At 42.9% G+C, this 27,609-nt stretch overlaps 3 protein-coding genes and 2 pseudogenes across 3 annotated transcripts; 1 reads left to right on the top strand and 4 right to left on the bottom strand.

The window, feature by feature from the left end:
- Nucleotides 1-2,270: 2,270 nt before the first annotated feature.
- LOC117857799 (uncharacterized) lies at nt 2,271-7,057 on the bottom strand. Its single transcript, XM_034740663.2, has 10 exons — nt 6,919-7,057; nt 6,760-6,799; nt 6,638-6,681; nt 4,698-6,526; nt 4,280-4,388; nt 3,967-4,195; nt 3,722-3,865; nt 2,926-3,069; nt 2,652-2,775; nt 2,271-2,502 (listed from the first exon to the last, which is right to left on the bottom strand). The coding sequence occupies exons 4-9, from the start codon at nt 4,705-4,707 to the stop codon at nt 2,665-2,667; spliced, it is 747 nt and encodes a 248-aa protein (XP_034596554.1). The 5' UTR covers nt 4,708-6,526; nt 6,638-6,681; nt 6,760-6,799; nt 6,919-7,057; the 3' UTR covers nt 2,271-2,502; nt 2,652-2,664.
- A 2,032-nt stretch (nt 7,058-9,089) lies between these two features.
- On the bottom strand, nt 9,090-13,105 carry LOC117855145 (nucleosome assembly protein 1;2). Its single transcript, XM_034737429.2, has 10 exons — nt 12,783-13,105; nt 12,622-12,665; nt 12,418-12,513; nt 11,086-11,178; nt 10,733-10,811; nt 10,550-10,611; nt 10,222-10,406; nt 9,863-10,037; nt 9,729-9,772; nt 9,090-9,592 (listed from the first exon to the last, which is right to left on the bottom strand). Exons 1-10 carry the CDS (start codon nt 12,832-12,834, stop codon nt 9,442-9,444), a joined length of 981 nt encoding a protein of 326 aa, XP_034593320.1. The 5' UTR covers nt 12,835-13,105; the 3' UTR covers nt 9,090-9,441.
- Nucleotides 13,106-16,769: 3,664 nt separating this feature from the next.
- LOC117855867 (protein REVERSION-TO-ETHYLENE SENSITIVITY1) lies at nt 16,770-19,734 on the bottom strand. The gene is made up of 3 exons (XM_034738265.2): nt 19,552-19,734; nt 18,135-18,502; nt 16,770-17,258 (listed from the first exon to the last, which is right to left on the bottom strand). Exons 2-3 carry the CDS (start codon nt 18,438-18,440, stop codon nt 16,839-16,841), a joined length of 726 nt encoding a protein of 241 aa, XP_034594156.1. The 5' UTR covers nt 18,441-18,502; nt 19,552-19,734; the 3' UTR covers nt 16,770-16,838.
- Nucleotides 19,735-20,188: 454 nt separating this feature from the next.
- On the bottom strand, nt 20,189-24,658 carry LOC117855865 (calcineurin B-like protein 10; annotated as a pseudogene).
- Nucleotides 24,659-25,478: 820 nt separating this feature from the next.
- On the top strand, nt 25,479-27,418 carry LOC117855866 (uncharacterized; annotated as a pseudogene).
- Nucleotides 27,419-27,609: the final 191 nt, after the last annotated feature.

The following is a 27,609-nucleotide window of genomic DNA, read 5'->3' as shown; positions in this document are numbered from 1 at the left end:
ATAGATTTCAAATTAATAGATGAAACAGTATGTATTCACTATTGCAACAGTCTGAAAAAAACAGATGAAACCTTCCTAATTAGCTATTGCAACATTTAGAAATCAAGAAAAAACAACCTTTACATAAATCGCAACAGCTAAAATAAGTAGTTGAAGAGAGACGGGAGAGAGAGGGATTGGTGGGTCCCACATATAAGGATCCACGTCGTTGCACAGTCAGCATGCCAGGTCAGCTTATGGGTGTGATGTGGCTGATTTTGGACCTAGATGACCCACTTAGGGACCTTAAAATGCAATTTCATAGTATGGGGACCTGGATGAGAATCACCCGATAGTTTAGGGACCAGCCATAAAATTTACTCTAAATTCAACTTTAGGGAGCTGTTATGTGACATCATTTTTTGTTGTGGCCTGAAGTGGTAGTTCTCTATCTAATCGTGAATTCTACTTACTTTGCAAATGTTGGACATAACATTGGTATATACGTCAATGTGCCAGTGTACATTTAGTATATAATATTGTAAAGTCATGTACCTTCGGCTCCAGGATCCAGGGTGGTGGGTCGCCAATGCGAGCTCCATGCGGAACTCCTAGTGGTGGCGCAAACGCACACGCCACGCGGGTCCTCTCATCGGGAGCTCCTATACGAAGAATGGAAGCTGGATAAGGTTCATGGCTTTTGCCCAATCATTAGACCCATCTCCTCCTCATCTTTCTACGCCGATTTGTTCTTCTCCGACATATCCCACCCTCACCTCGGCTGGAGGCTAGCACGCTGCCACACCATCCGATCACCATCCACTACCACTCCATCGACCCACTCTTCCTACTCGAGCACTTCTCCTTGCCCTTACCATCGATCATCGCACACCTGTTATACAACGCCTGTTGTACAGCGCTCCCACGTCACCTCGCCTCCGCCGTTGGCAGAACCATCGCCACTGCTGAACCGGACCATCTCCTCTTAGGCGGTGGCCATTAGAATCCCCAAAATCCAAAACTCTAACCTAACCTTTGGTGGCGCCACCACCACCACCCTCGACCACGTACTGCCAGTCTGCTCCCTGCCCAGTTCCTACCCCTCCGCTGAGCTCCCTACCCCCAGCCAGAGATCGTGTGGCTGACAATGCCTACACAAATCTCCAACATCGGAAGTCAGGTAGCTTCCAGGTTTTAAAAAGCCATATAGGATTCCTACCTCTCATTGCACTCTGCCGCTCACCATCCACTACCACTCCATCGACCCGCCCTTCCTACTTGAGCCTATCCTTCCTACTCGAGCCTAGAGGATAGGAACTGATGGCTTGCTTCTTGGTTTCACGGAGAAGAACGAAGAGAGAGAGGAGAGCTGGTGGTGTTTCCTTTGGTAGAGAAGGAACATAGAGAGGAGATGGCGTGCTGGAGATCCATGGCTGGCTGAGCTGCTCGAGGAAGAAGAAAATAACAAAGGTGTTGTTGCTTGTTCGGTGAGAAAAAGATAGAGGAAAGGAAAGTGGAGCCACACATGAGTCTCACATGTCGGGTCGGTGCTATAGTATAAGCCACGCAAACAATTTAATTCAAGTTACGAAGATTTAGGACATATAGTATAATTTGCGAGTTTGGGATTACGTTTGCGTGTTTTGTGATTTTGGGAACAGGGACGATACAATTTAAGAGCCCGCAGTGGATTTTATACATACTTAAAAAAAGAAAGAAAAAGTTCTGGCAAGGATACCGAAGACTGACTGCAGAGGCTCAGCGCAGTCAACAGCTACGTCAAAAAGTGACACGATCATCGTCCGCGACCTCAAGCGGGAGCTCCGCTGCAGCGGCATCGTCGCCACATTCATCGTCAGGGCTGGCATGGCCACCAAGGCCAACACCAACTTCCACCACGCCGCTTTTTTGTCATGCTTTATAACCAAAATAAGCTGAAACTGAAGTCAAACGGAGTAATTTTTTGCAGCTTTTTTTTGCCACGCTTCTCCCCACCACCTACATTTGTACTAAAACGTAGAATCTGATTCAAACCCGCTTTTTAAATAAGCGCTATTTCAATATTTATACAGCTTATCTGAGAAACAGGACCTTAGTCGTCGTCGAATTGCATCAGGGCCTTAGTCGTCGTCGAATTGCATCGTGTGTAGGATGGATTTCAGATGTCAACTTCTATATGCCATGTTAAGACGTCGTGCTCGTTTTTGTATCGATAAAGCAGACTACTATAATTTTTTGGCTTTGTGTGCATGATTCATGCCGTGATGTGCAAAAGTTGCTATCCAGCTGTGTGTATAATTCTTGCTACTTGATTTGCAGAAAGTTCACGGGTATTCTGAACAGACATTGCCCTTTTCTGCTGGTCCAAAGTAAAGCCAGGGGGTGGGGGTCTTCCTGAACTTCGAGAGCAAAGTTCATACAGATGTAAGGCACGCCACAATGATTAATGAATACAGAGAGTACTTGACATTGGTAATTGTAAATAACTTGCCATTTCTCCCTCATTGGGCATGAGATTTTTACCTGTTAACAAAATAAAATGAAATAACATGCTTGGTTAAATATCCATTACTATGCATGATTAAATTATCAAATAGAATATAAAACCATAAAAAATCTAATGTAAATATTTGTGCAATTATCCTAATATTGAGAAAAATGAATGACTGTACCATGAATATGATGCTAAACATGATTGATCTCCCCTTCTATCTTTGACAATACCCTTGCCATGCCACGGGAACACCATAGATAGACCTCAATGGCACGCACAACTCCAATCACGTAAGAAGTTACCTGCAGTTAATATTAATGGGGCAAAATGTTACATCGGTAATGATGGTGTGGATGGTACATAATTACCTTTTTTCTTTTTCTTTATAAATCATAAACTTTCCTGATTTGAATAGTTTAGATTATGTGCCTCGTAAACTTTACCATTCTTACCTTGTATTCCATCGAGATGCACAACTGAGGGTGCCTAAGCCACAAAAATCCAGTTATGGATCCCACCACAGATATGAATGCATTAACCACCCAGATTGGTATGGATACATCAAAAAGCCAGAAGGTGAACTTGTCCCGATAGTTCTGCATTTAGAAAAAACATGCTTGTTTAGAGAATTTGTTCAACACTATATGGATGGCATGAAGAAATAAAATACTGATAGCATAGTGAAAATAACATACTAATGAAAACTTAAATCATGTCATTCTTTTGAGTATCTTTAAGGCATTGAATTCAAAATCCATATGCAACAATAGAAAAGGCCATCTCAAAAATCGTATAAACGGGATGGTGGTGGCATAGCCACCTCTGAAAGTTATCACAAAAGATATAGATTACACCAGTTGATGAATACACCTCAATCTAGTATACATAATTCGTTTGACCAATCTTGGTAACATTCTACACACTGATGATAAAACTTAATTATAATGTTCTTTCTACAACTACAGACCAGACACATAAATGGACTTTCACACACACACCTCGGACATGTCCATACTGGGTACATCCCCGCATATATTGGATTCCTAAGCCTACATGTGCATACTGTGGGAAGAGATCCACCACCAGAACATTGACCAACTGACCTAGGCCCTGATAATGATGTTTCATTTCATATTTCTAGAAAACTAAATTACAAAGGGAGATCATAGTATGAGGACTATTTACTAAAAATAGCTTATATTATAAATTAATAATCTGAAGATAAAACTAAACAAGGTTAATACGTACAGTAGCTCCGAACCGGAAGCAATGCGAAAGGGCTGTCAATGAGAAGCCCAACCATCCAATCCATTTCACTTTAAACACCCACAGAAGAGTAGCACCGATTAAGGATGATCCTAGTACAAAAATCAGTGCATATGGCCTCTTATCCTAAACAAGAAATTCATATGTGAAAGAAATACATTAGTCAAAAATAAAGAACACATGAAGATAAAAATTATTGTTTAGATACCAAGTAGCAGAGCTATTACCCGCACACCCAAAGTCAGATATGTAGCAATACATAAAAGGATGAAATGGACAATTGCCCCCAATATTGACACCATATATATTGGAAACACCGCTGCTTGATGTAATGAAGAGCAATCACTGAAGTAATATACCCATACGATGTAGCCACTAAAGCCACAGCAAAGATACCACCAAAATTGTGTATCCGACTTAGTACGGCTGTTACGCTCTAACCTCAATACTCGTATCCTGAAAACACATTTTGATACATTTAGAAGAGGCTAGTGTTCATTGTTATATATGATAATGGATTGAGTACTGGAATCAACTTACATAGGCACAACGAAGAAGAAGAAAGTTACGGCTGAGTTGAAACCAACAACCAACAACAGCCTTAGCACCATTAGATTCAGCAGGTTCACAGGAAACAGTGTGGCTGTCACTGCAACAAATTAAAAATTATATCAAGTGAAGAATGAATCGAGGAGTAATTACTTGTATATGAAAATGACAAGTGAGGAACTAGATAGAACAGGGATTCATAGTGGCTATGCTACCCTCAGGAGGGCAGCAAACACATTGTCATATACTCATATTCTTTTGTGGATCATTAAAATTGCTAGTCTTTCTAGAGGTGGAGTTCATATTGTAGTATTCTTATCCTTTGTGACCAGTTAATACATCAGCCTAAAACACATCATATTTGAACCAAGTTGTCATGTTTGAACTTGTCAAAGTTTTAGGGACCTACCAGCTGTCATTCCTGTGGGGCTCTGGCAGGGGAGCACTCCTGTTCAAGTGGGGAGCTGGGGTAGCCGTCTCAAGCCACATGTCACCAGGGCAACTAACACACCGCACCTTGACAGCTAGTAGAACAACCAACAAGAACATAACCCTCCAAAGATCCATGTGTTACTGAAAGGTGATTAAAAAGACAGGATACAGTTAAATCTATAACATGGATATGAGGAGGTGCTATTAAAAATTCAGGGATTTTACATACCGTTCAAAGTTGCACATGACAGTATGACATATCAAGTATTGACAGACAACTAAAGTAAACTATCACATACAATGCATTATGAGTTCATTGTACTAGCATATTCTTGTTCTCAATAAATATTGTTCAGCTTGACCAATTATCCAAATGCACACCAGTTATGAGCAAAACATAAAAACTACTCCCTCTTTACTTCAATATAGGTCCATTATCATCGATGCTTTGGTTTCATTAGAGAACCAAAAAGCCAATTGTTGTAGTACGTGCACTCCACCCCTCTACTTTACTGCTGCAAATGCGCAAGGGAGCCTCTACAATGACTATTTATTAGATACCATATTTTCTTGGACTTATATTGTGTGATGTGTGACGAAGGTGCAACTCATGTGAAAACAGCTCTAGACTTAGAAATATTGCATATTCCACAAAGACCTGCATAAAGTTTTTGGAAATATTTTTCATAAATAAATCAAGGTTAGGATCTACATGCATACAAAACTTCAAGGTAAGGGTGCGTTTGGCAGAGCTCCCAGAACTGATTCGGTGAAGTGATTCTCTAAGATGAACTAAGAGGCTGGGAGCTGAAAAAAGTAGCTTCTCCTGATTCTGTGAAGTGATTCTCCATCCTGATTTTAAGAGTTTATGCTAGAGAATCAAAGAGAATCACTTTCAGCCACTGAATCACTTCTCTCAGAGAATCAGCTCCCATAGAGAATTAGAATCAGATGGAGCTCTACCAAACGGACCCTAAATTGGACCCATTTGCAGAATACAAAGTTGGTAAATTCAACTCCAATAGGTTACATGTATGGCATCTTTTATATCACAAACAAAACTGAGGTGGCAATTGAAAGTTTGCATGTATGTGCAGCAAAATTTTAGCTGTAGGTAAAAAATGGTAAAATCTTCTAAAGACTAGCTAGTACCTAGGGTTTCCCAGAAATTTGAAAATTCCAATACCAGCACAGCTATAATTTGAGAATTTTCTAAAAGATTCCATGTAGAAGGTTAAAACATTGATCCCATAACAATGCACCATGCTTGTCTTGTGGTTGGTTTGAAACCTTAGTACTATGCACACACTCTGAAGTCTGAACGAGCAACCCACAGCAAGTTAGATCAATCAAACCGGAAACCAAGGGCTTGGCAGGTCCAATTTCTGGTTCTTATAACTAAGGCTCACACATTCCAGATGTATGTCCAATCAAAGGCACCTATAAGTTTGTGGGCTTACGGTCGGTGTTCAATGTAGACTTAGCTGTGTAATATTCATAATATTCCGCTCATGTAGCTGCTGGCAAAGCATACTTCTCAGTTGCAGACATAGTAACACAGCTTAAAATTGCATGCCCTAATACTATTTTTCTTACCAATAAGGAGCACCATAACTGCACTTTGGAACACATGATTATTTTCTTTTTTTTCCAGGATAAAATGTTAAATTAAATTCCAGTACACATGTTACAACATCCTAAATCTTGTAAATTTTATACGGAATACTAAAACTGGCGCTCCAAGCCCAAGGCATGAGTGATCCATTTTGCCAAAGTTTCGCTGCAGATGGGCCAGCAATCCCGATTCTGTCACAGATAATACCATGTTAAAAAAAAGTGAACTAAAAAAATAGTAAACGTGCCCGAAATATCTCTCTTCCTCTTATTCTCTACCCCCCCAAAAAAAACCAAGCGTACCTGTATCTTGCAGGGGCGAAGCGGAGGCGTCACACGAGGCGTAGCTGCAAAGGAAGGACAAAATAAATTATCATAGTCACAGGAGAGTAGCAGATTAGCTACGACGTGAGGGGAGAGCGCACCAGCGAAGAGGCGGCGGAGGAGGGGGCGCGGAGGAGAAAGCTGCAAAGCGAAAAACCAGTCAATTCTCTGGGCGAGAAGCAGATCGGCGAAGATCGAGGCGCCGGAACAGGGAGTGGGAGCACACGATCGAAGAGGCGGAGGAGGAGACGGGAGCGTACTGAGGTGAAGTAGGGAGGGCGAGGGCGCGGGGCCGGTAGATCGCCAGATCGGGAGGGGAGGGGGCGAGGGGCGGCGCGCGGCGTTCGCTTGGTGCCTTTGGTGGGGAGGGAGGCGAAGCGAGTCAGGATGACGGGAGGGAATGATCGCTTCGAGGCATACGCCGCATGGGCCGGCGTTGGGGTCGGAAGAGAAGGCTGGAATGGGCTGTCGCTTATGTTGCCGGGGTCAATTGGACCGAAAAAACAAATGGGCCGGTACCATTATAGTATTTAAGAATATGTTATTATAATTTACCTATTCTTAAGCATGTCATTACAATTCTTCTTTATATATGAAACATATCATTTTTTTATGCCGTTGTCCCACGCACATATATAGCTACAATAAATACATATGGACCCAAATACCCATGCCTCCTTGACTTAACACCCGATGGGCTCATCTGACCGGTGGGCCCACTTGAGGGCAAGGCCCAGCTGTCGGTGAGGTTTTGCCAATTTACCGGTTCAAACACCTCACCACTTTACCATGCCAAAGTTTGGCTTCCAAGAGCTGAACGGAGGAATAGCTGATGAGGATGACGGTCCGTGCCCTGGATTAATCCTTCTTGACGTCGAGAATTAGGGTCTTTTTAGGAGGACTTCAGCTTCCGCTTTTTCGGTGGCCGAAGCTGAAGCCGTACCAAAGGGTTCAGTGAAAAACAGTTTCGGCAGGGGAGCTTCTAGAATTCAGGTGACCGAAGCTGTTCGGTGGATAGGGAGCCAAAAATATTGGCACCCCTCGGCTTCTCGTGTCGTTGGACACCCTTGTCTCCCGGTGGCGCCCGCGGGGTGGAAGTGGTCGGCGGCGGGTGCAAACGAGGCCCGAGGGCGATGGCGCGGGCTGGTGACGCGTATTGGGGTGTGGGCAGCCCACGGCCGGCAGCGCGCGCGTTGGGATCGACGGTTGGCGCTCGAGCAGAGGAGGCGCTGGAGGCGGGGACGGGAACGGACAAGGAGGAAGAAAGAGAACGCGCAAGGAAAAAGAGGAAGGAAGGAGAAATAGGAAGAAGTAAAAGAAATAGGAAGAAAAGAGGGGGGAAAGAAAAAAAATAAGGGTACTACGAACATTCCATATTTTATCTATTTTAAACAATTAGAAAAAAATCGTTTTATCAAATGTTTTTCCAAACGGAGAAGCCAAACCCAAAAGAGTTATTTTACTGGAGAAGTCATAGTCGAAGTCATTTCAGCCACCGCTAAAGTTCTGCTAAACGATAACTCTTAAACCAAAATCTTGGTTTTCGGCACCTAACCACGAATCAACCGCCTAAAAAGATCTAATGATACACGGATCCGGCCGAGCCGTCGTCCCGTCACCCATCCGAAAGGCCAAAACTCCACCCCCTGAATGGCCAGTTGTTGGGATGCTCTTGGACTGGGGAGGTGGCTGCTTCGTCTGGGCGGCGCATGCAGACTGCAGCGATCCTAGCATCTGGAACAAGCGGGATGCCGGGGAAGACCACGACCCGGCAGGCGGTGGGCAGGGGATGACCGGAGCGGTTTGGACTCGATACAACTGACAATCATACCTTGCAGATTGTAACAAACTGCTAGCTGCATTTCGCAATCTGCAAGCTTAAATAAACAAGGCTTAATTACAGCATTAGACTGAGCAAGAGTGGACAGCTGACAATAAGCTCATCATATATGTAACAAGATAAATTCATTTCACGATACTCATGACATGTGAACGACTTTTTCGTTTCATGATGCACCATTATCCTCTCTCTCTCTCCAGCTTACAAGGCCATGTACATTGACTCCTTTGACCATACTAGTCATTTATGTTGTCATATATTTTTAAATGGTTTGTCATGTATTCATGTATTTGTGCTCCAGTCAAACATATGAAAAAGGCCGTGACAATCTTCTTAATACACCATTATTTTCACAACCAATGATCTGGCCCTATTCAACCAAACAAAGCCTCAGTTGAGCCATGTAGCCAAAAGGGGGGTAATGGCATAGAATCAAAAATATAACTGTACATGGCATCGCGCCTTGGGAAAGCAGACTCATTAGGATTCTTTTTTCTTTGGAGCTGCAGAGACGCAGTATGGTATGGTTGCTATGAATGGCACAGATGATAAAATAGTTAGGTTTGGCGCAAGACAATACGATATCACAGCTTGTGCAAATAGAGTAATAGATTGAGCAAGAGCAGGACAGCTAATAGTATACATCACACCATGTGTAAACTTTAAACATAAACAGTACAGACAAAGCAAGCCATGCTACTCCTATTATCTGCAAAACTTTCGTCTCCATGGACCAAAATTACAATTAACATACCTCTGTAAAAGAAAAACATTTTTCGACTCGCAAACGGAAATTTCCAGTGCTTCACTGCTGCGTGCACTCAGCAGGCCGCTTACCCTGCTGCAACTCCCTCACTCAAAGTAGAAAATAGAAAAGCAACAAGTGTAAGTACAAAATAGACCTCGCTTGGTATTACAATGAGACCTCCATACGTCACAATCGTCATTCGTTGTCTTCCTCTTCCTCATCATCTTCATCATCGTCACTGTTATTTTCATCATCCTCTAGAATGGTGTCGTCATAGTCTTCATCTTGAGCCTCTCCGGTGAACCATGAAACAGCATGTGGAATAATCTTGTCCCTGATAGTAGATCTGCAGTAGAACAAAGCTTGTTCAGAAGCAAAAATAAATAAATAAAGCATGCAGTTCCACAAGTAATTCAAATAGAAGCTCGATATGCTGACAGACACAATGGCATAGCTTATATAGTAGTGAAAAAGTGCATTACCCAATGTCGTAGTCTTGCTCCATTTGGTCCTGCAATTGCTCAGCCTAATGATAGAAGCAACAGACATAAAAGTCATAAATCGGACAACTTTCAAACAAAGGCATATCCAAAATAATTAACCTAGTTCAACTTACGGTATCCTCATCGATGAAATCGTCATCAGGCACTTGAGGAGGGTTGAAGAAATTAAAGAAGCTCTCGCAGTCTTCAGTCTTTATGATAGGTTCAGTGTGCTTTGAACCCTTCTTTGGCTTCTTTTGTAGTACCTTCTGTGTCAAACACTTTCCAGGATACCATTCAATTTCAGTCCTGAAAAACAGGCAGTTTGCCAAAATAAGATGCTGATCAAATCTTATGTGACCCTTTTTTGGATCTGGGACTTGGGCATCCCCCTTATCTAATAAAGTTTTTTAATCAAATACGCACGAGATCTGCGTATCATTGCCTTATATAATAAAGTGGAGTTCTTTTGCAGATGTCAGTGATCACGTACCCAATCACCTTCTCAAGAATGGGCTCGTCTTCATCAATCATGTGATAAGTTTTTGTCAACACAGAATTTTTGAAAAAAGGATTAGTATCAAATGAAAACTCAATCTTGAAACCCTTTGGATCATCAATTCTGCACCATTTGATGTTCTTAAGGTACTTTAGAGCTTCCTCATCCCTCATTTGGATCTAAAACCAAGAAACAAAGGAATTATTAGCAGCACAAACCAGTGACAATATAGAGGCCAATGCACTTTATGTACATACAGTATATTAACATAAAACATTGGCAGCTCAGCAAAGGAGAGATTCACAAGCTAATATCATCTTACTTCCTCAGCCAGTATTTCATTGTTCTTCATTGCATTAAGCCAGAAATCTGGAACACCCTTGTCTGGAGGAAATGTAAAGGCATTAGTCTTAAGAACATCAAACTTTTGCCTTCATTTTAGCCTTGCCACACAGCCAACCCCATAAAGAAAAAAATTCTAAGGAAAAAATCTGTTTGAATTCACCTTTCTGTTCAGCTATGGTCTCATCTCCACTCTTTGTGATGCCATCTACCTCAACCACACCGGTCACAATTTCATAACGCTGCAATTTCCATGTGCATCAAAGTCACCAACCAGCACAGATATTATATTTAGGAGAATTCATACTGAACATAAGCAACATTGCTGACGATTTATGCAACATTATGTGAATATGATGGTTGAACTACTGCATGAGTAGCAGCAGCACTTCCTTGAGATAGGGTTCAGGAAGTTTCATAAGTTGACTTTGTCAGGTAAAATGGAGGTGACAAATTCATGGATTATTATACAATTAATAATTTACCAAAGAATATGATAAATACAGATGAGCTCACCTTTGAGTAGAGTGGTTCATAAAGTTTCTGGTATTTAGCTTCTAGTGCAGCTCTTTCCTCAATGAACTTTGCTTCCATTTCATGATGTTTGCTCTGAAACAATGCCGAAACAGACAGAAATAGACCAAGGCAAAAGTGAGAATTTTGTTTTCGAAAAGATCACAGCATATTTATCTTTTAGAAAATATCACAGCATATTTCTTTCTAGAAAAATCATATATTGATTCTTAGGAGCTATTAGTTATTCCGAGTGAGAAATAGATCCGATGAACTCAGAAGCTTAGTGAATAGGAACATCAACTTCACAATCACCACAGTCCATGGATGTGAATCAATTAATTGGGTTCAGTGATTTTCTCGACTTCCAGATACACCTATGTTACTCAAAAAAATATCCTCTAATGGATTTATTACGGTTTAACTCACACCAAGGCATTTAGCAAGTCAGGGGAGTCAAGTGTAAAATATGACCAATATGTTCTTTTTATAGATAATGAATTAGAAGTGCGATATAATGTGATCTAGCATCTTTACAAAGGGCATGTCAATGAACAATCTCTAGCCAAATGGGCATTTCAAAGAGGACCTGGCTGGCATACCTGGCGCATTTTATTACGCCATTTTATAGGCTTAAAGTACATTCAGAATAAATGCAATAGCCAAAGATAGTACAAACAATAAACTAAATGCTCAAAACGTGGTGGGTTTGAACTTTGAACAAAGGAGTATAGAAATATTTCTCTCAAGGAAATCCAAAAAAACACAAAGGTGATATCACAAGAACATAAGCCCAATGCAACAGGACAACATTTGGAATAAAGGTGGCAGTCAAAATATCACTAATAATCAACAAAATACACCCAAAACATGGCAGGATGTGATAGAGATAAGACAGGTACCACATAAGCACAATACAAAAACACACCAATAATAATTCAAAAATGAGTAGTAAATACTAGAAACATACATGTAGCTGCTAATATGTTGTATTTTACCATCTTATAATGTACAGCCATTAAAACCCATTTCTGCCATTCAAGTCGTGTGAATTCAAAAGAAACTGATGAATTAGGCATTCAATTACCCTACGTCCCTACACAAGGGCTACATACGAAACTATTGATACAGGACGGATACTGAGTTGAGGATTTTTTTTTTATCCGTAGCGGCATGTTAGTTTAAACTACACATCACAAGGATCGGACATGCAGAGTTGCAGACACTGCCTGACATTCAAAACACGCTGATCACAACATCTCCGATTAATAAGATGTGGCTACTGGCTCCAACGCACAAAACAGAGTATGGCATCAGAGATTCGCTTTGAATTACCTGAATTTCTCTGAGCACATCGACGCGCTTCCTGATCTTAGGAGCGAGGCTCTCGAGCACATCCGTGTGCTTCGCGGCCAACGCCTCCAGCTTGTTCTGCACAAGCGCCAGTAGAATCAGACAAAAGCCCACAGCGAATCGGCACCACGCAGAGAGGGAAAAAAAAAGCGACAGCGGAAAAGAGGCAGAGAGAAGTCAGGATACCTTCAGCGACATCACGAGGGCGGCCTTCTGCTCCGGCGTGAGCTCTGCATTGGAAAAAAAAAAAACCGAAAACGCCGTCGCAAACGTTAAGACGGAACCGCAATCGCAAGAGGAGATGAGCAGCAGCAGTAACGAAGCGGAGCAGGGCGTCGAGAGCTCACCGGTGTTGGCGTCGATGGCGGCGAGGTCGAGCACGTCGCCCCTGTCGGTCATGGTTGCGACTGCGAGAAGCCGAGGGCTTACGCGGGGGACGAGGAGGAGCGGCGGAGCAGAGCGGGGCGGGAGGCGCGTGTCGGAGAAGGGAAATGGCAAAGGGCTGGGAGGAGAAGGGCAACGGTGGGCGCGGATTTTATAGGGTAGGATGGCGGCGCGCCCGCGCTCGCGCTCGTGTGGACTCGGGATTCGAGAGTCCAGGGCTCCAGGCTCTCGCCGTGCTTTTCCCCGTTTTCTTCTCTTTCTTGCCTTTTCCTCGGAGGACGCGGGCCGGGTCTCCCCAGAGTTTTTGCGACGGATTGTTTGCGAAAAGGCCGGGAGAGTACCGCCGGCACCCGGCGCCTGGTTTCCTCGCCTGCTCCGGTGCCGCGCAATAGGTGGAAGCAATTCTTCTTGCCCCTGCTTCATTCGCGTTAATTCAGGACTTCTCCCAAACTTCCAACTTTGACACTATAAAAAAGAAGATTTACCATCACATCAAATTTGCGGTACATGTATGGAGTATTAAATGTAGATGAAATCAAAAACTAATTGCACAGTTTTGCTGTACTTTGCGAGACGAATCTTTTGAGCCTAATTAGTCAATATTTAGACAATAATTCACAAATACAAACGAAACACTACGGTGTGCTACAGCGCTAAAATAGTAATTTTGTATCTCCAAAATTAAGCAACTAAACAAGGCCTCGTTGGATTGGACAAACCACTCTGAAAGTGGAAAGTTTGTCGTCTCGCTGGTTCTCAGAATGGACAGCAACGGAGGGGGTTCAGGTTTAGACGCTTGATGGCTAGAGATCTTCTCACTGAAAAAGGGCCAACACTCGAGCACTTGCGCTGCAGGGTCTGGGGTCTCTAGCTAGTTGGGATTGCGGCCTGTCGACGGTCCTGAACTGTGATCCGTTGCTGTCGTTAGCCTATGAGAAAAATATCGGTCCAGCTTCCAACAGCTGGAAAACTTGGGCAGGATCTGGATCAGGGATCCATCCGACGATATGATCAAGACCACTTCACACTACTTTCGGCTGTTCTCTGCTCCTCAACAATCTAGCCAGCTGGTCAGAGCATGAAGATTCGGCTGTTGCCTCGCACATTCGGCGAGACGGCGATCGCGTCCCCGCCTTAGGATAGGAGGCATCTCGTGTCCTGTAAATGTTCATTAGATTTGCTTCGTGCGAAGGGCCCGGTACGTACAATTCACCGTGACGATCGCCAAAACGGCCGGCAACAAAGTGAAGCCTAGCTTCCGGAACTTTTGACACTACTTCAAGAATTCAGAGACTTGAATGGATGATTTATGGCGAGATGCAGCAGCGCGTGAACTGGGGATGAGCTGCACAGTACAGCAAAGACAGCTGAAACCAAACTGCAGGGCACCCGCCACCACAGCAGAATTCCAGAATGTCTGAGCCTCTGAGGATAAACAGGGGTCAGCAATGCTGTGGCTAAAAAAAAGGAAAGGAATCGGCTGGGCTACTGAATTCGTTTCCGTCTTGGACCACCATCCAAGTCATATCAGGAGTAGACGCGCTCAGCAAATGAGATAGAGCAGCCGCAACGCTGTCTCAATACAACATGTCAATCAACCGCTGAACCGCGTCGCTAGGGCCGTTAGCAGTTCGCAGAACTCCCGAACAACGACGTACTCCCTCCGTCCCAAAATAAACACACATCCCACTTCTCGAGAAGTCAAATTTTTAAATTTAATTACTATTAGAGCAACTCCAAGAGGCTACTAATCTTACCCCAATACATTTTTTAGAGAAAAAAGGAGAAAAAATGAACTCCAACAGTCCACCCAAACCTTCCCCAATTTTTTAGCAACGCTAAAAAACAGCCTACCACCGTGTATATTTTAGCGTTGGCATTTCTCCCCCAATCCTGATTCCCACACGCTCGCGCGTCCCTTCTGATGGGCCCAATACGATGACGTGGCCTGTTTTTAAATATTGGAGGCTATTTATTAGCAATCTGCTGTGGATTGATATGTTTTGGGGGGAATTTTTTTTTGAAAGAACCCCCAATACATAGTTTTGGGGAAGAATTTTTTGGAGTACTCTTGAAGTTGCTCTTAGATTTACTTTCCTAATAAATTTATCTAAAGATACAAATGTTGATACTATTTTCTATATTCAAACTTAAAAACGTTTAACTTCTCGAGAAGCGAGATGTGCATTTATTTTAGGACGGAGGAATACCACGAGTCCACGACACCCGGTTGTCTCTTTCACCGTGTAGCCCCATTTGGTTCTTTAGGAGCTCCTAAAATTCCTGTCACATTGAATATTTAAATACTAATTAGGAGTATTAAACATACTAATTATAAAACTAATTGGACAGATGGAGGCTAATTTGCAAGACGAATCTATTAAGCCTAATTAGTCCATGATTTGACAATGTGGTGCTACAGTAAACATGTGCTAATGATGGATTAATTAGGATTAATAGATTCGTCTCGGGAATTAGCCTCCATCTGTATAATTAGTTTCATAATTAGCTCATATTTAGTCCTTCTAATTAGCCTCTTAATATTTGATGTGACGTCCGAACTAAAAATACAATCACCGATCCAGTTGCAAAAATAAGCATGGCGGACATAGACGACGACGACTTCTTTGCTCGAAAAACGACCGGTAGCAGTCAGGCCACGGGACCCCTGGGAGAAAGGCATGCTCGCAGCCCGAATAACGCTAGCTTCGGCCACCTTGCTATCCGTGGTAGCTAGCACTCATTATGGTTTACGCCCTCGCGACCCATGCCAGAGAAGCGACGGAGTTCTCCATGGAGGTCTCAGACTTCGTGGGACTAAACGCCACAAGACTTGGCGTTGGCGACCCGGTTCCCCCCTCATTCACTCTCAAGGTGCGCGTCGAGAACCGCGGTGTCTTGCAACCGTGGTGCTGCAATGGCAGTGAGGTAGTAGTCTCCTACTCGGGTGTTGTCCTCGCGTGGGGCCACGTGCCACGCTTCTGCGTGCAGAGGAGGGCGCCGGCGGAGTTTAGAGTGCTGTCATGGGGGATGGAGATTGGCTTGTCAGAGGATTTGCGCCGACATCTTGCTTCGGATTTCCACATGGGCACAGCTCTATCTCGCCAAGTGGCCATGAAACTATAGGAAGAGGAGTCCAGACAATGCAGCACGGTAACCTTGCTCTCTTTGGATCTATCTCGCCAAGTGGCCACAACTCTTGCAATCCATTATTTGAACTGACATCTTCATCATCAAAATCAGCTTCAAGCTCCATTGAGGAAATCACTTTTGGTGACATTAAGGTAACAAAATGCGGCGAGTTTCTGATCCAAATAACCACGTAGAAAACCATATGGACTGCGCCGAATGTGCAGGCTGCAGCCCTAGGAACAGTGAACACTACTCCATTTGTGAAGTTTCTGAATCCGACGCGCTATGCAGCTACTCCTATTTCTCTAGCTACGTACCGAACATGTTGTTTCTTTACTTTCACCTTAAGGCTTCCCTTTTTTTTCTCGTAGTTTGGCAGAGTACAGTTTATTGTTGTCAGAAGACCGTTATTTTTTCTGGATGGGGAGCTCTTTGGCCTTGAAGTTTCGAGCTTAAGAGCTCACAACTTCGATTGTATTTCAGATGCTAAAATATGTGCTCCTTAGAATGGAATGATGAAGCTGAGCTATGCATGTGGTTTTATCTTACATAAGAGATCAGTTCACCTGTCAGGACTGTATTTACAAGGATTAAAGTTGTGGCAACTTAAACCACTAGGCCAACCAGGACAAGAATATTAGCATGCCATGAACCAAATTATCTCAAGACCATTTCAACAAGGCAATATTGAATTGAGGAACTTGCATGGCTTCCTGAACCAGAGAGGCTGAGGATATCATAATCTAAGACAACCTCAAACGCTGTGTACAGGAGCTTTCTTCTGAAAATTTTCAAACGGATGATCATGATCCTGATAGTGAGTAATTTGAGTAGTTCATTTCGAGAATTCTTTGCGGAGCTCAGTCAAAAAGTTTTATATAAATCAATTAACACACCAAGCCCTTAGTGCAGTATACTGTAAAAACAAACCATCCAATCAGAAGAGCAGAGAATGCTGCCATCCCTACTAGGAAAGACCAGCCAGCCATTAAAATACCGATGCATGTCACAGTTAAGAAAGGTAAGAATGACCGAACAACAGACATTTTGTCCACCCATTGGCCATGAAACCAAACAAGGGTCGCCACATTCAAAACATTCCACTCCACAGAGCCATTGTAGGCAAGATGGTTCAGGCAGTTTGCCACGAAGGAATGGCAATTGCAGGTGAACAGATTGTAATACTTGTGTTGAAAGCGCCTCATGCCCGATTGCAGAGCATCATCCCATGATATCGCAGCTCCAACTTCTGAGTGATTGTATGAACGCTCACATACATGAGCCGCAAGATTAGCAGGAAAGCAGCACTGGCCATGAACGAAACAATAAGTTTGTCATGAAGCATTCACAAACTTAAACATTTCAAATGAAAATATATGTAATGCGACAACATAAGTAGGTTTTGGAAAAAAAAACTTAAAACCAAACAAGATTATGAAACAATTTATGAAACTTCAGCATTAGAGTTTTAAAAGTGTCTTCCCTTATAAAATAGGAAATCTAAATGTTCCCAAGAAGAATTATCTATCAAATACAGTATGACTTTATTACAGAAACAGTTACTAAAGAAAACAGTAGCTGAAATTGATCAGGACTTCCCAAACCACTCAGCTTTGGCTCTGTCCTAGTCCTCTACACGTGACGTGCTCTGTCTGTGATAGCTAGCTACTGCCTAGAGTAATCACAGGCCCAGTTTCCAGATCATATATTTGATTTAAATGTTCTTTTTTTAACAGGATTCTACTTCTGTTTTTTATAAATAAATATTATTATTAAATGAAATATTAAATAAATATTATTATTAAATGAAATATTCATTTGTGGACTCAACTTCACAAGTACCATTTATAAAATACTCTATTGTCTAAAAGATTAGGAATCATATTGGAAAATATTAGTTTTTTACATACCATGCATTCAAAATTAAATAAGAAAAGGAAACATGTGTTGATTCCTTGCAGTCCAAAAATACATTTGCGAATCACTAACATTTGAACTACCTGACAAAATAAAATACTATAATTGTGGTATATTGACAAGCGAGCATGCTACTCAGAAGTCGGGATGATAGGACTAATAGGCTTTCTTCACTTGGAAAGTAAATCAGGATTTGTATTAGTTCCTTGGATCCTAAACCGAATTGCATAGTACAAAAAAATGAAAAAATTTGGAATGATCCAAACCTTCTTTCTGTCAAGCTGGAGGTATCTGGCAACTGAACCATAAGCAAAATTATCCATGCTCACCAAATTTGAACCGGCAAAATCCAATACAGCCCCATCCTCCTGACAGATTCCAACATGCCCTATGTAAGGAGCAAGCCATGAAACTACAGGAAGAGGAGTCCAGACAATGCAGCATGGGAACCTTGCTCTCTTTGGATCTATCTCGCCAAGTGGCCACAACTCTTGTAATCCATTATTTGAACAGACACCTTCATCATCAAAATCAGCTTCAAGCTCCATTGAGGAAAGTACTTTTGGTGACATTAACGTTCCTTGTACTTAAAGATAACAAAATGTGACTAGCTTCAATCCCACAGTATATCAACCTTCACTCAAAAGAAAGGAGCAAGTTATACTCTCATACTTCACGATGAAAAAGATTGGTGGGGAATTAAATGTGCACCTAGTTTAGTCACTACCTTTACAATTTCATATGGCAATATCACAATGAAATATATGAATATGTTCATAGAGGCATGAGCAATGGATCCTCAACCAAATGAACTTCTTTATATCGACAACAAATTCTCCTCAAATCAAGTTGCTGCTGAATTTTCCTAGTACATCATCTTTTAACACACACCACTCCCACAGAAAAAAAAAATAGCATGTCCCCTTGTCTACTTTGTGGTTTGTGCACAGTTGGACCAGGTTCTAATTTGCTATACCTGACAAAGTGAAGAGGATAGAAAAGCTATTATAACAGCCTGTATCGGTACCATATGGTTCAAAACTTATGCAGACAAAGGGCACTAGTTCGACATTGCCAAATGTGGCTTTAATGTTTTATTTATCTAACATATTAGGGGACATCACGAATCCAAATACATTGCAGACGATGGAATCAAATTGGTAAAGAATGGCTAGGGTTACATGTTTAAAATACAAGCACATTTGCACGTCCAGGAGCTCCTGCTGCTCTCCCCGATCCAAAACAAGAGTACACCATCGCGTCCTCTGCCAGTTCGATGAAATGCCGAAATGAAATGCAGGGCAGTACAAGAATTCGATTTCTATGTAATTGCGTGTCGCCGTGTCCTAATTGCTCAGTACTACTACAGCTAATTCAGTAGGTCCTACTCCATTTTCAGGCGTGTGACCGGAAGCTGTCTCCCACCGCTGTCTCGTCCCAGGCTCACTAATCGGATTTGGTAGGAAACCAAACAAACAGTAAACAGAAGTGAATCGCAAGACAGCCGATTGCGCATCGATAACCACTCTTAACGATCTCCCATCTCAGCGGACCCAAAAGCATAGAAGCTCCCAAACTCGACCCCGAATCCGTTCCAGGCACCCTGACATAAGACCACGCCGTAGGCACGCACGACCGAACCAACCGAAGCGCAAGCGGAGCAGAGGAAGGCAGGGAACTCACCGGAGAAGCTGGATCGGCGCCCTCCGCGATCCGGCAGGCGGAGAGCGGAGGGGGCGTCGAGTCGATCGGCTCGCCGTACGGGGAGAAGACGACGACTCGAGGGCGTGCTCTGTTTGTGCCGCTGCCTTCCCTGCGGGGAGTGGCCGAGTGGGGGAGGCGCGGTTATAGAGGATGGAGACAGGGGGGAGGAGGGAAAGGTGCATGCACCTGCACTGCACCGGATGGGCAGCACCCGCAAATTGTAGCCGCAAACGCAGGTGGCCGGCGCTTGCTTCGCCGGCCGGCTTCCGTGGACGGTTGCGTACTCCGTACTTGCCACATTTGCTTTTTCAAAAAAAAAACTTTCAAAGAAATTCACTTTTTAAAATAAATAAAACCGCGTTTGCTTCTCCCGGAAGCCGGGGCGAAGTCGGGCCACTGACAGGCCTGTCCGGGGTGTCAGAGGCAACCGCGGCCGGTGCCCTACGGCCCTTGCCATTTGCCGTGGGGTTGAGCCGAAGAGGAGCATCTGCCGCTCTATGCGTTCTCGAGGCCGTGGAACAGTGGAGACGGACGGAAACTGAACGCAAATGGCAAAAGAAGATGTCGATGTGGATGGTTCAGGCAGAATGAGATGGAAAACGCAAATGGCAAGAGATGATGACAAATGCTTGAACGATTCTCTCTCGGTTGTTGGAGCATCAAAGCTTTCAGCCCATCGTATGAATAAGATGGTCCTGAAGATCATATTGGAACATTCTAGAAACAATAAATTGAAGATACCATATTGGAACTACTACTACTACTACTTGCCTTAATAAAATACACTGCAACAGTTGAACAAGGGGCTGCCGAGTTGATTGAGATAAAGGAATAACCTTATGTACCCTAATGTAATAAAATGGAATGCCTCAAGAAAGCAGTCGCTGTCAGATTTTTCACAAATCACAACAGTGCCGAATGCCGATAGCGATAGAATGAAATTGGTGCTTTGGATAGTCCCCGCCACGTCGAATGTTTGGACACTAATTAGGAGTATTAAATCTAGACTAATTATAAAATTAATTACACAACCTCTAGACTAAATCGCGAGATGAATCTATTAAGCCTAATTAGTTCATGATTTGACAATGTGGTGCTACAGTAACCATTCGCTAATGATGGATTAATTAGGCTCAATAGATTCGTCTCATGATTTAACCTATGGGTTCTGCTATTAGTTTTGTAATTAGCTCATATTCAGTCCTCCTAATTAGCATCTAAATATCCGATGTGATAGGACTAAAGTTTAGCTCCCATCTCCCAAACACTTACGCATGCCCCTAAATCAAACCGCAAACACAGAGGTTGACTCTTCCAGCAGCAGCTTTGCGCATCATCCACTCGACTGGGAGACGGGGGCCAGGTCAGCAGGAGCAGCAGGTTCCGGTGCTATCTAATATCCACCAATTTTTTCAGAGCTCCCATTTCTTTCTTCGTCGACTGTCCATCTCCGTCTTTTGCTCTGAATTTAGCAGCCATAATAATAATACTGTACAACCAACTGTGTATCACCCTAGTCTTCAACTTGCGTATTGAAAACGAAGCTGGGGAATGCCGTTGTGGTGTCCCTGGGAAGGAAAAGGAGGATGAATCAGCAAGTTTGTCATTTACCATTGCGGCGTATTGCTAGCAGACATTCAGAAGCAGATAGCAATTAGCCAGTATGCAGCTCTAGTGAGAAACATATATTTCCTAGCACCATCACTTGTTTTTGACAAAATAGAACAAATCATGAACTAGCAGCTCCTGGCCAGGAAGGAAAGAAAACAAGTTGATGAAATGCATAAGCACAAGTAGCATCCATACTTCAGGTGCGGCAGTGTCATCTTCTTATAACAGAAGGGTGCCGCACCACAAAAGCTTTCCACTCTTCTCTGCTAATCCTGCCGTCCTTATCAGTATCAGCATCCTTGAATGTCTGCAGACGGACAAAGCAGGCATAAATCATCAAAAATTCCTGCTACTTAGTGCAGAAACAGGAGAGGGCTTGAGGGGGAGAGACAGTTACAATGATACCTTGTCCATTATCCCTTCTACAAGATCATCAGACAGCTCCACCTCTGACTCCATCAAAGTAGCAATGACCATCTGTTTCACCTGCGGAAAATAACATGCATGGGCTTTGGACTTCAGAATAGGGTCATGTCATACAGCATTGATTTCTCCTGACAAGCTCCATTACCAAAAATAAGAACAAGGCAATAAGTTTAACATCATTTCAATGTTGTCCGTACTGTTTCTACTCAAAGACTGATTGTAATCCATTGTATGTCAAGAGCATGCCTAGATTGCTCCTCAAATAAGTAATCCCAAGCCTACTTACTTTGTCGGTACGTATGAAGTACACGAGTTGCCACTTACCAATCTGATATTCTGAGTGCTGGAAAGATTAAACAGAATTATGTGGTCGTTAATGAAAAGGACAACGAAGTAGGAAATTCATGGTTAGGCTAGATCTGACACTATGAGGGTTTCAACAAAATAAACATTTTCTGATGAGGTGTCTACTGAAATCTAGATCATATTGATCCAAAGCCCAGTAAATAACCGATATTCATATACAAAGCTCTCCAAACACGTAAGTGCTGGGACAGCGAGACTGACAGTGGCAATGCAGAAGTCCCAAGCAGTAGAATATCAAATATTCAAATGTTGACAAAGTAATACAAATCGCTGAAGAAATTCTATGCTTAGATAAATTTGTTTAGAACTTGTGCACTAGCAAACGCATACATACCTCTTCACACTCAATGAAACCAGTTTGCCTCAAGTCATACAATCTGAATGAAACTGAAGTGCAAAACAGATTTTAGTGGCAGTCTGGAAGACAAAACTTCACATGTCAAGAAGAGCGGATCAAGATCGCCATACTTACAATCAATTTTATCTTCAATAGGAGCATATGGATGAAACACACTAATTGCATGGATAAACTCTTCGAATTCAATAACAGAATTTTTCTTTTCATCAAAAATATCAAAAAACTACAGGGACAACAGAAAGAAAAACTCAATTGTGGATCTCTAAAAAAATTAAAAAACTCAAATTAGTGGAGCTACATGGAAAGCAAGAAAATTTCAGAAATAAAAGTAAGGTTGCTTTAACATGTTATGAAATATATCAGTTATTAAATCATACAGTATTTTTTCTATTTTGCCTTGGGGTTTTGCATTGCCGCACAGCATTGTAACCAAAAAAGGCATCAACCATGATAAGTTTGAATGTGATAGCTCAAAAAACAGCAGTAACTTCACAACTATGCAATGTGCATTCACCCACACAATGCATGAAGCTTAGTTTTTATTTTTTTAAAAAAAGATATAGAACTTGGAAAGCAATTCAAATATGATATCTTGTCAAGTAACAGAACCCCTGTTCCCTAAGAAAATTCATTAATGTAGTATTTTAGAAAGATACAGAAAAAGAACAAGCCATGTGATATTTCAGCAGCCAAAAAGATAAAAAAAACATTTCAATCGAGAGGAGTGGGTGCATAAGTTTTCATCTTGATCATTTTCCTTTTCTTTCTTCCTTTCTCTTTATGTCCGAGAATGGGTAGAGCAAGCTTTGGCACTTACTCTATCTAGGTAAAGATTTTTCCCAGATGGCGTCTTGAACAATGCCAACTGCAGCTACTCGTACAAAAGAAGTAGAATCTTTCACAATTTATGGCCAACAAACAAACAATACTATGGATTGGTACATTATCCACTATAAAATCTTCACCTGGCAGAGACTATCCTGCTTTTAGCATACCATCACTGAAAGTATTGTAGAGTGGATAAATAAAAGACTTTGCCAGTCAAGGCATCTTTAACTAATGTTCAACTACTTTCAATGCCCAACCCCATTTTAGTGCATGATACCTTTTGTCAAGGATTGATAACTTACCCTTGTTCAACTTTCTTCTCTTAAAAGATGTTAGGGTCAATTACTCAATTTACCTTTCTGCTCTCCGTAAAGTAACTAAAAGTATCTTCCAAAATGTTTAATGGCACCAAAAGTACCATCCAGGAAAGTGTGAGAACACCACTGGACACTGGAGTGCAAACTGAGGAAACTAGTCCTAATTGACTCAGGGAGCTTCTTGCATGGTAAAAAGCATTGGAAACACATATTTTGCCAACTTCAAGATTTGCTACTGCCCAGCAAAGTTCTAGAGTTGCCATCGATTAGAATCTGGGAGGCGCCGGCACAACTAATACTAAAAGGAATAATCTAACATCAAATTGAGGGTCCCATTTTCCACGTTATGGATTCGTTAAACTGGATCAATACTTTTTGGAGGGCACAAATTTCACTGGAATATGCAGAAATTTCACAGCAGACAGTTCAATTGTGGATTGTCAGTCTGTCACTGGAATCATAAAAAAGGCTCACCGCACAAACGGGGTCCAAAAGTTAAACAAAAAGCGCACATATGGCAAACCGTGCCATAAAAGAAAGGAAAGGATAAACATTTGCAAAAAAAGAACCTTATGGATCAGGCCGTCGTCGATGATGGAGCAGCTGATCTTCTTGTACAGCTCGTACAGCGCCTCCACCTCGTTCACCTAGACTCCCAGCAAACACACCCAGAAAAACATCTCAGGTCACGACAGCAGGCGGAAGAGAACACAGAAACCGGACAGGCAGCCGTATACTTACAGCAGTGGGACTCGTCGGCGAGCTCGGCGAGCTCACGGAAGGTGAGGCGTCTGCCGGCACGGATCCTCCCCGCGCGCGCGTCGACCGCGGACAGCAGCCTGGGTGGGCTCTTCTGGAAGCATCTCGATGCCCCGAGCAGGACCGCGTCCACCACGGCGAGCACGGGGAGCAGCACCACGCACGCGAGCTCCCCCAGCGTCAGAGAGCTCTTCGACGCCTGCAAAGCAAACAACCGGATCAGACCGAAGTGAGAAATGGCCAGACCGGATCGGAGATGGCGGAGTAGAGCGTACGAGATCGTTGGAGGAGCGGAAGGAGTCCATGTGCCCCGGAGCCAGCGGCGAACCATCGACCGGTGGGGGGGCACCTCGGCGTCCTCCTCGGCTCGTCACCGTTTCGCGGTGCGGGGGGAGTGGGGTGGGGCCGGGGGCGGCCGGACGGGATCGTCACGTCACTCTACGGCGGCGGCCGCCGCGGCGGAGCGCGGTGGGAATTGGCGGCTGGCGGAATTGGCAGACCAGCTGTTCTGGCTCAGATTCTGCCACCTCGGTCGGTCACATTTCCTCTGATCCAATCATTCACCGGTCCGCCGGTGCACGGCGGCCTCGGGCTCGGTGAGCAATGATTAGGAATAGTTTAGGGGATACCATCCACTAAACTTTGGCAGGGCATATCCGATATGGGATGCTAATTAAAAGAATTAAACGTGAGCTAATTACAAAACTAATTGTATAAATAGAGTCCGAGACGAATCTATTAAGGCTAATTAATCCATCATTAGCAAATGGTTACTGTAGCACCATATTGTAAAATCATGGACTAATTAGGTTTAATAGATTCGTCTCGCGAATTAAACTCCATATGTGCAATTAGTTTTGTACTTAGACTATGTTTAATACTCCTAATTAGTATCCAAACATCCCATGTGACAGGTGCTAAAGTTTAGCGGGGTGTATCCAAACACCCCCTTAATATCATTGGCGCTGGCGTGCATTCAAGTTTGTCTTTAGGGCAGTTCCAATAGAGTATTTATGGTGGTTTTTATGTCTATTAATTACCTTGGCAGCTCAGCTTTTTGCTTATGTGGCAAAATAATTAATGATGAGTGAGAGCACAAAACAGAGAAATGATTTCCTCCTCACGGAACCGAGTCGACGCAAGGACCGAGACACCACGAAACCACCCAAACCCCGTTGAGGAGACTCGAGTAGTTTCGAGCGGCATCCATCTAGATCCAGTGCGCCGCCACCACCACGCAGATGGCGGGAGCAAGCAAGGCCGCAATTCCTCTCCCGCACGTCGCCCTCTCCTGCGCTCGCTCACTGGAATCAATAGAGGTGCGCCCCTAATTCCAAGACCTAGCCTCCTCTGCCCCCAATCCATCCCAAATATCTGAGAAAAATGAATCACCGGGCGACAAATTTTAGGAGAGGCACTAGTGCTCCCTTCGCCCTTGCTGTTGGATCCAGTTCAGTTGCTGGTGCTCCTGCCGCCCTTGCTGCTGGATCTTCGTCGGTCGCTATTGCTCACGCCACCCTAGCTGCAGCATCATCTCCACCACCTGCAAGTGTTCAACTCGCCGGTTATCCTGCGTGGCGGACAAGCTCATCTCCTATGACCTCTCCCACTGAAGGGTATGCTTATTTCACTCCTACACAAGTCCTTCAGGCAGTGCATCTAGTATGGTTTAGCAAAGAGTTGTTAATTTTATTCTAGTAATTTTCTGAAAATTACTGATATTATTTGCACTAGTATGTCTTTTTCTGATAAATAATCAGTATGGTTTAGCAAAGAGCTGTCATATTTTTTTTAATACTTCCACACGGTTGTAGCACATTAGTTCCACTGAACATATCTTTTTTCTTTTTTCAGAATTTATCCACCAGGTGGGTTTACCAATATGCAGTTAGATCAATCTACTAACCATCTCAGTGAAAATTTCTATTTTGTTGGAACTAAAAAAGAAAAAGTGCAACTTCTCCAATTGCTCCAAGTTCTGAACAAACCCCGACAGGTAGAAGCAATGCAAAAAATAAAGAAACAATCGATGTTGATGCAGATACTAATGAAAACCCCCAAGATCCTAGGACTGACAAGCAATTGAACTAGACGACAGATGAAGACATTAGATTGGTAAGCCACCTTTCTTACTTTGTAAACTTTGAGCCTAGAGTATATGAAAAATTATGTTTGGTTGTAAACTTTGAGATGTTATTTTTTTAAATGTAGGCCATTGCTTGGTTGCATAACTCAAAGGACCCGGTTGATGGAACTGACAGAAAGGCAGATCAATATTGGGCGGATCTTACTAAAGAGTACAACCACACCACAAAGAGTTGCCGCAAGAGAAATCGGAACCAGATGAAAATTCGTTGGGATCGTGTTAAGAAACCAGTGAGTGAGTATCATGGTTGCTGGATACAAACCAATAGAGTGTATAGAAGTGGGTTTAGTGATGACCAATTGACAGATCTTGCAGATAAGATGTATGCCTCTACACATAATGATAAATATTTCATGCTGAAGCATATATGGAAGGTTGTTCGAGATGAAAGGAAGTGGTATGCATATGTTAAAAAAATGGAAAAGGAAAAGGAGAAGGGTGCAACTACTAAGCCAGCTGAAGTGGTGAATTTGGATGATAATCCTAATATTCGTCCTATGGGTCATAAGAAGGTAAGGATGAGCGCTATGGGAAAAAGAAGGCATCTGATGCTTATTCAGCTATTACTGAGAAGCTAGACAAGTTTATTGAAGTAAGCACAATGGCTAGAAAGAACCGTGAGAAGGTGTCAGAGGTGCAACAAAATTTGGCAAATAGCAAGCTTGAAGCGACCAAACTTGCACATAAGGAGCACAAGAACAAGTGAAGTGTAAAATGCTAGACAGTTATAAAGAGCTACTGTTAGCACCCACAAGCAATTTGAGTGCACATGCTTTGGCTGAGAGGGAGAAAGCAATGGAGAGCATGAGGATGGTCTTATTTGCTACAAATAATTAAGGTATTTGCTAAACTGCATGCTGTTTTTTTTGTAGAGTTATGACTTTTATTTGTTGTCAGTATTTATTTTCTATGAAAATGAAAACTGCATGTGAACATTGCAACTTTATTTGCTTGGAAAATAGTCAAACTTGTGTGAACACCGCCTGCTGGTGTGAACTGATTTTTGGTGTGAACACTGCATCTCTGCTGTGCTCATGGGGGGCTGCCTATTTGTTTCCTGTGCGACTATAGTATTTAATTGTTGTACACACATATATATGCACCAGCAGTCTGCCCTCTGTGTGCATATGTAGTTCTCCTCTCTATCTACCCATAATGTCTCACTAGCCACCGCATGATGCTGATCCTAATGATGAGGATGGCAGCATAGACCTAGAAGATTTGTA

Source organism: Setaria viridis, chromosome 5 (assembly GCF_005286985.2).
Source record: "Setaria viridis chromosome 5, Setaria_viridis_v4.0, whole genome shotgun sequence".
Classification (NCBI taxonomy): domain Eukaryota; kingdom Viridiplantae; phylum Streptophyta; class Magnoliopsida; order Poales; family Poaceae; genus Setaria; species Setaria viridis.
This window is presented reverse-complemented; position numbering and strand designations above follow the sequence as displayed.